This window comes from Armigeres subalbatus, chromosome 2, assembly GCF_024139115.2.
Source record: "Armigeres subalbatus isolate Guangzhou_Male chromosome 2, GZ_Asu_2, whole genome shotgun sequence".
NCBI lineage: Eukaryota > Metazoa > Arthropoda > Insecta > Diptera > Culicidae > Armigeres > Armigeres subalbatus.
Genome location: NC_085140.1, coordinates 66,092,341 through 66,102,184, shown reverse-complemented (window position 1 = coordinate 66,102,184; position 9,844 = coordinate 66,092,341). Strand labels below are relative to the sequence as shown.

The 9,844-nt window shown below is 41.2% G+C and overlaps 1 protein-coding gene across 7 annotated transcripts in view; it reads right to left on the bottom strand.

The window, feature by feature from the left end:
* Positions 1-247: 247 nt before the first annotated feature.
* Positions 248-9,844, bottom strand: part of LOC134208783 (rhodanese domain-containing protein CG4456-like) — a 43,503-nt gene continuing 33,906 nt past the window's right edge. Inside the window, exons 1-5 of one of the 7 annotated variants that reach the window (XM_062684727.1) lie at positions 4,967-5,025; positions 4,817-4,881; positions 1,235-1,391; positions 686-845; positions 248-384 (exon numbers count right to left, since the gene is read on the bottom strand). In XM_062684727.1, coding sequence (XP_062540711.1) covers positions 330-384; positions 686-845; positions 1,235-1,361 — 342 coding nt within the window. In that variant the 5' untranslated portion in view covers positions 1,362-1,391; positions 4,817-4,881; positions 4,967-5,025 and the 3' untranslated portion in view covers positions 248-329. The other 6 variants (XM_062684722.1, XM_062684728.1, XM_062684723.1 and 3 more) reach the window with 6 other exon arrangements.

Genomic DNA, 9,844 nt, shown 5'->3' with positions numbered 1-9,844 from the left:
TGCCCTTGCAAAAAGTTCAATGAAAAGAGCAATTGGAAGTTCCAATTTGGAACAAGAATTCATTGATGCCAAGTCTAGATGTCTTCTAGGTAGGGGCGAAGGAAACCAACGTGCCACCTACTCTTTGGAAGGTTTCTGAGACCATGGAAATCTCCGAGAAATAGAACATGAGTTTTGGTTGGAGAACTGGCTTTACAAATAAAGGATCAAAAGAAGCTATCGGAGAAAATAAAAATAGAGTCACAAATATGGTTTAATTGTTCAATTTAATGAATTTTAGAAAAACGGGGCAAAGCTAATCCTATGATTCAAGTTCCACTGTTGAATACTTATAGACCCTGCTTGGATGCCCATTCGGTCCAGGATCCCTTGTAGTTGCGAGCACTAAAATTGGAGTGGAATTAGTTATATCGAATAATATGTTTAGGTTTCCTATCAATAGAGCCCCAAAGGCAATGCAGAGGTATGACAAAATGAGCGGCAAAATTGGTCTAAATCTACGTTTCCATTGCCCATTCCACTACATTGCGTTCGAGACTGATGTACATGATGACCCCAGCACCACTTCACGACTAGTTTAGGAATGAAAAAAAGCAATGTACAGCATTGTAAGCATTATGAACCAAGGAACCGTTTCTAGGAGGTGCTGCGATCGTCATCCATGTCTTTGTCGTCGGTCACGTACTTGGTGTATCCGAGGCGCGTGGCCAGATCGGTGGCTGTCTGTGCCCGTCCACCGAGTTTACAGTGGAAAATAACCTCCTGGTCGGGACTAGGCTTGTCTCGACCGTATTTTTCCTTAAACTCGTCAGCCGAAAGATTTAACGTCTGCTCTAGGGTGGGAACTGCAAGAGGAATTTGGTAAAGGGGAAAAAGGATCTCCATTCATGTGACGTGCTGTTAAAGGACGAGTTGTCTGATTGTATGTAGGTTACGTAAATACCCCGAGACTCAGGACCGATGGTTTGACATACAGAGTTTACTATTTCTAAATTGCCTTACTTTGTGTAACCGAGAGCAGTAATGGTATCGATTGCCATTTGGCTTCGTCTTCCCGTTCTACAGGACATGATGATGTACTGGTCTGGGTTAGGCTTCAATGCTCCATAACATCGTTGAAACTCCTCAGGACCAGTGTCCGGGGAAAACGCCTTGGCAATTTGCTCAACTGGGGTTTTGTTTTGAAAACTGCTGCGTCATAGTGATTTGGGTGAAAAAGGCGAAAGCTACTTACGTGGGATATTGATACTGGTCGGTATTTGTCCGGTTGCGGCAAGCTCGTCGGCACCACGCACATCGATGAGTAGCTTTTCCGGATGATTCGGGAGATCGAGGACTTCTTCGTAGGTAGCGACCGACATGTTGTTCGAAGAGGAGAAAAGGTTCGATATCTGTGCGAGGAATGGAGGTACAAATTGAACTGAGATACTATTTTGAATGATTTTATGCTACAATCAGGTTTGGATGCCTTATCGGACACGATGGCTTGTTATGAGATAAAATTTACGAATCCTATATGTGTTGGATTTACTTATTATCATTTGCTTATCAGTTTGTGATTGATTACACAAACGTAGAGCAAAGCGGGTTGACATGATAAATGTACTTTTCTTATTACGTTTAGGCAAATTCTTTATTCATGTGAAATTTGATTTTAAATTAAATTTTCACTATTTTTAATACATCTCGTTCGAAAATTAAATAATTGATCTGACAAGGTCTTCTTGCAGATACATTGAGAAATTAAAAATTAAGCTGGGAGATTTAAAAAAAATCCGCAAGTGATTATTAACAAATAAAATGTTAAGGGGTGATAAAAAATAATTTGAAAAAAGGAATACCCAAGCGATCTACAAAAATATGTACTTGCGAAAGATGCGAAAGTATAGATTTTATAGTTCCGTTAGGATACATCAGGCATGTAGATTTTTCATGGCGATATTAATCGAAATAACTCCGCCAAGCCTACCTATATCGTATGCACTTGTCATGAGAAACACTCTGCATTTTAGTATTAAAGCAGGCAATTAATTGAAAATGGCAGCAAATTTAAAAAAAGCACGATGCGTCGTTTCGCCTCGGTTTGCCTTAAATTACCGAAAGACGATAACAGTAAAATTGCCACTAATTACGCACCCAAAATAAGCTGTTTAATTACGGTACCATCTAGAGAGGGTATCCTAAAACAAATGTGCGTCAAAATCATTAGAAGATTGTGTACTTTCCGTTTTTAAGATTCAATCATGCAATGGGCTTGCGTATAGTTCAGCAAGCATGTTTTTTGACGTAGAACTACGTCTGTCTTTTCAATATTGGGGTACACTTTACGATAGCATAAAATCGAAAAACATCACGAAAATATGATAGACTTTGATCGTTAATATCTCAGCCGTTTCTCGATGGATTTTTAATTTTCTTGGACCATTCAATCAAGGAAGAGTCAACGCTTCATACCCGATGTACACTGAAGTCGTTTTTTACGCGGTTATCTTTAAACAAATCGCTTTTTATGCGATTTTTTTTTCACACGAATTTTGGAAGTTTCGCGGTTTATTCAGATTTATTATGGTATTTAACCAGTATTTTTACGTTGTTTTAATTCACGCGGCCCATATCCTCCGCGTAAAATCCGACTCCAGTTTGTTACAATATTTATGTAAGATAATATTTACTATTGAAAACTTGCTAACAATTTAACAATCGGTTTCGGTGAATTAGTTAATCTTCTTCTTCCATAGCACTTCTTCTTCCATAGCACTACATTCCAACTGGAACATGGCCTGCTTTTTAACTTAGTAATCTATTAGAATTTTTTAGTTATCAATTGAAAGCTTTCTATGTCCACCATTGCATTAATATGCATCTTGCGTGGCAAATACAATGGATACACTATGCCAATAATCTTCCTTACCCGAAAACATCCTAGATCAGATCGAGAATCGATCTCGCCATCTCCAGATTTTGCGCCTTTGCGCCTAACTGGAGACCTCAAGTTGGCATAGATGTAAAATAATGCAACTTACAGGGTTTTTAGCTGGTGCAGTTCGTTTCTGCTAACTTACACGCGCATTTTCTCTCGAAAGCTTGGGGGCGTTTGACGGCAGCTTCCGGCTTACGTCTATTGATGTCATTAGGGGGTCTCGTAATCTTCTGCAGTGGATGCGTTCTAGGAAACATTCTTCAGCTCGATCATGCTAATTCCTAGGTGTCGGCCGGATAAAACGCAAAGCCCGACGCAACTCACGTGAAGGAATAATAATTCTTATGAATAAACTTTCAAATTTCTTTGACGCGTCTACTCTGTCTTCCTCCAAAGGGTGACCATCAAACGCCGTTGGCACTCCAGCTTTCACGATGAGCTTTTCTGTAATGAGCCGCGGGGTGTTTAGACAGACTTATAGTGGCTGATGCTTAGTCTAAGTATCTGCTCCAGTTTACGTCGGTTACGATTGCAGCGGTACACTATAAGCCAGGGTTGTACAGAATCATTCTCATACGATAATTCTTGGAATTATCATTTGATAACTTCTCAGGTGTGAAACGTAGGCGAGTTGTTATCGGCGATAACTTTCCAAATTTTGGAATCGATTCATTTTAATGTAAACTTAACTAACAACAATTCAATGTGAACAATGAAGTTCAATCGTGTTTTTGTGTTATGTAGGCAAATAAGTTCAAAAGTAGCATATACCAATGCTTCGAATCGAAGTTTTTATCAATCGATAATTTGGATATGTGATACGCTTGAGAGTGTGTCTCATCCTCGATTATTTGAAAATTTTATTTTTATCATCCTTTTCAAATGTTGTTTTTTTTTCGAAGCGGGCTTGGTAGTCATATGGCTACTGCTTCTGCCTCATACGCAGGAGGTCATGGGTTCAATCCCAGGTCCGTTCCATTCTCCTACTTTGTATCTTTCTCTTTATTTCTCATGTTCTAGCAATCGCTGGAACTGGAAATGGACTTCCATACCGTTTCCATTACTATTCCTATACTTTCAACTTGAGTATTCTTACAGTAATCTGCTAGAATTGGAAATGAACTATAGAGCTCGTTTCCTACATTCAATTAGAAATTCCATCAGTTACCTTCTCCTATCTATCACATTGGCAGCTCGTTAACCAAGACGGACCTCTGCCTCTCCAGCCTAATCCAGAAATTCCAACAAATTCCGCATGAACTCGTGGCAAGTGCAGAGGTATATTCGGATTGCAGTGGGCGAGTGATTGCATCATCATTTCCTCCCCCTTCCCTACATTGACTTGCATTCTGACGTGGCAGGCGCCAGTATGACCTAACAAATGAGATCACCAGTACTTGTACATTGAAGATGTGTGCGCTAGTCCCAAGCAAACATCTGTTGGTTCCCTGTGCAAGAACAGCTGATCTGGTCATAATGGAGTAGCAACTACGAGCAGTCAATCAAGCTCAAGCTCAAGCTCCTTTTCAAATGTTGTTTTAAAAATTATATACATCATCATGGTTCGTAATGCTCACTCAATCTCAGGAGCACAGGATAAACAACGAAAACAGATTCACCCAGGGCTTGAAAAATGCTTGCTTTGGTCTCATCGAACGGAAGAGTCGAAAACCTGTACATTACACATAGCTACGTAGTTCAACGTCACCTTTGCGTATAACCCGATTGGGCTGGACCTTGGAGTTTTTCAAACGTTACTCAGCCCTGGTTCAGCCATACCTCGTATTGCTTACAGCGGTTGCGTATTAATATCATGTTTTCCCCAGCCTCAAATGAAATATTAAACATTTTTTGTGCAAAAAGTGCTGAGTAATTTTCATACTTTTTTTTTCCTACCTTAAAAACTGATGTTGGATTGAATCACTTTATTGCTTCACAGCAAGGCCGTATCTAATTACAAACTAACACAAAAAAGCAAATCACATTGTCAATCATTAAAGTTTATAGACGATCTCCGAAAATACCAAAAAAGGCATAAAAACGTACCTATGTTGTTAATAAATATTCACCAAATTAGAGAACAAAACACAAACATAGTTGATATATTCCCAGAAACTGTTATGATACTGAACTGGACCGACATGAACAAGGTCTTAACTGACTGCCTCACGCCATCTCAGTAGTCGAATGTAGTGGACCGTTGTTGCTTAGTTACTACATACTGCGCTGGTGAAGCCCAACCAACTTTGCATGGCGCTGTGCTGGAATGACGACTTCTGTTCTCGGTTTCGCCGCGTCGTCATTATTCATCAACTATAGGTATTTAGGGTTCCTCCAAACCAAACACACGTGACGCGAATGTCGCTGTCGCTGTGCGTCAATGCGTCGCTGCCTACCATGTTCCATTTACGCTTGCATACCAATGGCGACAGAATAGCAGTAGCCAAGCGACGGCGAAATCGCGTCGCGTGTGTTTGGGGGAACCTTTAATCCCCAAAGAAGATATCAGTACTATGGCTTCACACAAACAGCCCAACAGCAGTCGAGCCCACCATCCGGCAAGATTATTATTAGGTAGAAGCTCTATTTGGGCAGCTCTCCTATTAACGAATTCGAGAGGTAAAAAGAAAGAAGGCATGCGATGGTGAGAAACATCAAAATCATCTTTGACGAACTATAGGGCAACGATTTAAAATGCTCGTGATTCAAAACGATTTCTAATTGAAAATTATTTGATTTAAGTTATATAAAAACAAGAAGCTATATTTAGAACATCTTATTTCAAAATATATATTTTATTTTTCGTATGATGCAGCTCAAATGTAACTTTCCATTTTTCACATACATAACTTTAATTAGTTTTTCATTAGAAATCGTTTTGCATTTTATACGGGCATTACAAAATCGTCGTCCCATATTTTGTCATGGAGAATTATGTAATTCCTTGCCATCGTACGACCTTTTCTTTTTACAAGCCGAAGTCGTCAATTTCTGGAAAAGGTCATTTCCAACCGTTATCACTAAAATGTTATATATTCTGTAATTGCGTCATTTTAATTTTAATATTTTGAATGGTGAGATGAATAGGAATAAGTCACCACTCTAAATCAATAAAGCACTAATTTCTCTTCATTAGAAATTTCAGAATCATTATTGGAAAACATATTTTTTTCAAAAGCTCATTTTTGGAGTGATATTAGGGTCTAAGAATTACGCATTTGTATTCCATAGAACAAAAATGGTTACAGGTTTTCGAGAAAAAAAATCAGAATTGCTGAGTCATCATTATTGGTCTTTTCATGTAGCTGAACGTGTAATACCTTGGAGTAAATTATTTCTTAATTTTACCATCTAAAACCGTACTCAATTACAAATTTCCACAAGATACGTTGCACATTATCAACTATTATAGTCGCTCCTTGAAAAATAAAAATTTCACGTTATCAATAAATATTTACCCAATTAATGAACAAGGCACACATAAAGGTGTTATAAACGCAGAAACTGGTCTGTTACTGGATCAAAATGAACAAACTTGGAACTGTCGCCGTCCGTACCGGTCTTTTCCGTTGCTAGGTTACTACTGTCTGTGTAAGCAAGCCGAACCAACCCGTGCCCGATCGCTTCACTGGGCCGCGTCACGATGTGCTGGATTAGTGACTCCGGCTTTCGGTTTCGACGTGCGGTCTTAATAATGTGGGCAGGTATGTCCGTTGAAGATATCTGTGCTTCAGGGGAGCTTTACACAAACACTTCCAACACACGATGGAGCCCACCCCACCACTGGTTAAGCATTGTAATGTGGATATAATACAATTCAGGTTCGAAGTGGTATAAAATGCATCAGTGAGTTAAAATATGAATAATCCTGATCTAAAAAATTGAAAAGGTCGACAAAGAAGGCGATCGTTCAAAAATAAAGGAATGGATTTTTGTTTTTGCAAGTAACTTTTCATACAAAGAATTAAATAAATTACTGATTATTTTTAATATAAGCTAAGCTGGCGGCCTCAAAAAAAAAACAAAAAAGGCTCTCGAGTTGGCCTTGCGAGAAAATACGTAGGATTGCCAATACGTAGATGGTGAGTTCGATTCAATCAATTACCATGTCCTGATTTAGTGTTGTGAACTGTTAGGCCATTGTAGAAAATAAAATTAGCAAGAAGTTTAATTAGTAGAACAGAATTCACACCAAAGCCATAGAGCGAGGACATCTCGTATCAAGTACTTTGTTTTCAATAAAAAAAAATAATATAAGGTCGTTGGCTAGCTAAAACTTCAATGTAATTCTTTTCGTATAGTTAGCACATTATTTTTCATTATTGGGTTAATCGATATTCGGAACGGAGAAACGTATTTACTACATAAGCCCTGGCTGTTGGAACGATGTTGAAGCGTCCTAACATGCTCTGAAATTACACAGAAGAAAAGAAAAGTGTAAAATAGATTAGCACAATTTAAAGAAATGAGCAAACTTTTATGTTTTCACCCAAACGCATGTGTGTATGAGGGCGCGTCCACGATAGTGCGGTAATAATATTCTGCATCGAATGTGCACATAGGTTCGACAAAAAAAAATTGTATATTTTAAGATCTTGTCATCTGGCATACAGAAAATGATTTTTAAAATACATGTAAATTTTGATAATAAAATGGTTTTGAGCTTTTAGTAGAATGTCTTCACTTGTAATAAGACTAACACGAGCTCGTACCATCCCATTGAATTCCACCACTTGGTTGTAACTTGAACATTATCTGCAAGCGCCTATATTTAGAGAAGGGTTCACATCCACCATTTCCTTAAACCGAGCAAGCGTCTACTTTTAAGATTGCTTTAAATAGGGAAATCGCCTATTTTCAAAGAGGGATACAGCTCGGTCCATGGCTGCCCTTTGCCAACCACGCACTCTGAGGAGTATCCGCAATTTTCTATTTTCGCGGTTTGTACGATGGATGGTTCTCCCAACAGCTGCTGCAACTCGTGGTTCATTCGCCTCCTCCAAGTACCGTCCGCCATCTGCACCCCACCATAGATGGTACGCAGCACTTTCCTTTTGAAAACTCCCAGTGCGCGTAGGTCCTCTACGAGCATCGTCCAGGTCTCGTGTCCGTAGAGAGCTACCGGTTTAATAAGCGTTTTGTAGACAGTCAGTTTGGTACGGTGGCGAACTCTATTCGATCGGAGCGTTTTGCGGAGTCCAAAGTACGTACGATTTCCTGCCATGATGCGTCTCCGAATTTCTCTGCTGGCATCGTTACGGCGGTCACAAGTGAGCACAAGTACACGAACTCGTCAACCACCTCGATTTCATCACCACCGATAGAAACTCGTGGTGGGTGGCTTACATTGACCTCTCTTGAGCTTCTTCCTATCATGTACTTAGCTGCCATAGCTGGTCCCGATCGATTTATCATATGCGGCTTTGAAGTCGATAAATAGATGATGTGTGAACACGTTGTATTCGCGGCATTTCTGCAATACCTGACGTACGGCGAACACCTGGTCTGTGGTACCCATAAATCCCGCCTGGTACTGCCCCACGAACTCTCTTGCAATTGGTGTTAGTCGGCGGCATAAAATTTGGTAGAGTACCTTGTAGGCGTTCAATGATTGCGCGGTAGTTGCTACAATCCAGCTTATCGCCCTTTTTGTAGATGGAACACACGACACCTTCCATCCACTCCTGCAGCAGAACCGCATCCTTCCAAACCTTGGTAATTACCCAGTGCAGCGTTCTGTCCAGTGCCTCACCACCGTGTTTAAACAGCTCTCCTGGTAGTTGGTCAACTCCAGGGGCTTTGTTGTTTTTCAGCCGGTCAATCTCCTCCTGGATTTCCTGCAGATTCGGAGCCGGAAGTCGCATGTCCTGCGCGCGTGCTCCAAGGTTCATTATCATATTGTCACCGTTGTCTGCCATATCGCCATTGAGGTGCTCTTCGTAATGCTGCCGCCACCTTTGGATCACCTCACGCTCGTTTGTGAGAAGGTTCCCGTTTATGTCCTTACACATATCGGGCTGTGGCACGTGGCCCTTACGTTAACGGTTTAACTTCTCATAGAACTTTCGTGCGTTTTTAGCGCGGTACAGTTTCTCCGTCTCGATCTTCCTGCTGGCGCTTTTTCCTCCGAAAAATCGAGTTTTGTCTGTTCCGTGCCCGTTTGTATCGTGCCTCGTTCGCCCTCGTGCGGTGTTGTAGCAATCTCGCCTATGCTGCATTCTTCTCCTCAACTAACTGCTCACATTCGCCGTCATACCAGTCGTTTCTCTGATCCTGGGGCACCGTACCTAGTGCAGCGGTTGCGGTGCTTCCAATGGCGGATCGAACATCTCTGCGTCTAGCTGCTCTTCCGTTGGGAGTGCAACTTTGAGCTGCTGCGCGTAGTCCGTCTTGTAGCCGTCTAATGTTTAGCCGCGACGGACGACTCCGACGCGTGTTGTACACCGTCGAGAGTTTTGAGTGCAGACATACTGCAACGAGGTAGTGGTCGGATTCAATATTCGCACTGCGGTAAGTGCGTACGTTCGTGATGTCGGAGAAGAATTTACCGTCGATTAGAACGTGGTCGATTTGGTTTTGCGTTACTTGATTAGGTGATTTCCATGTGGCCTTGTAAATATTCTTGCGGGGGAAGAAAGTGCTTCGGACTCCGCCGGAGGCTGCAAAGTTTATGCATCGTTGGTCGTTGTCGTTCGATACGGTATGTAGACTATCCGGCCCGCTGGCCGGTCTTCACATTTCCTCCCTTCCTATTTGAACGTTTATGTCACCGATGACGATTTTGACGTCCCGTCTCGTCGTCGGGTCTCCCTTCGTATGAGCCAAAGACTAATTAAGACGTCACTGTCGAGCTCCTCGGAGGGACCACTTCTAGTACTGCAATCGGTCCCTCGGTACCCAAGTTTGGCGTATTGATGAATACCT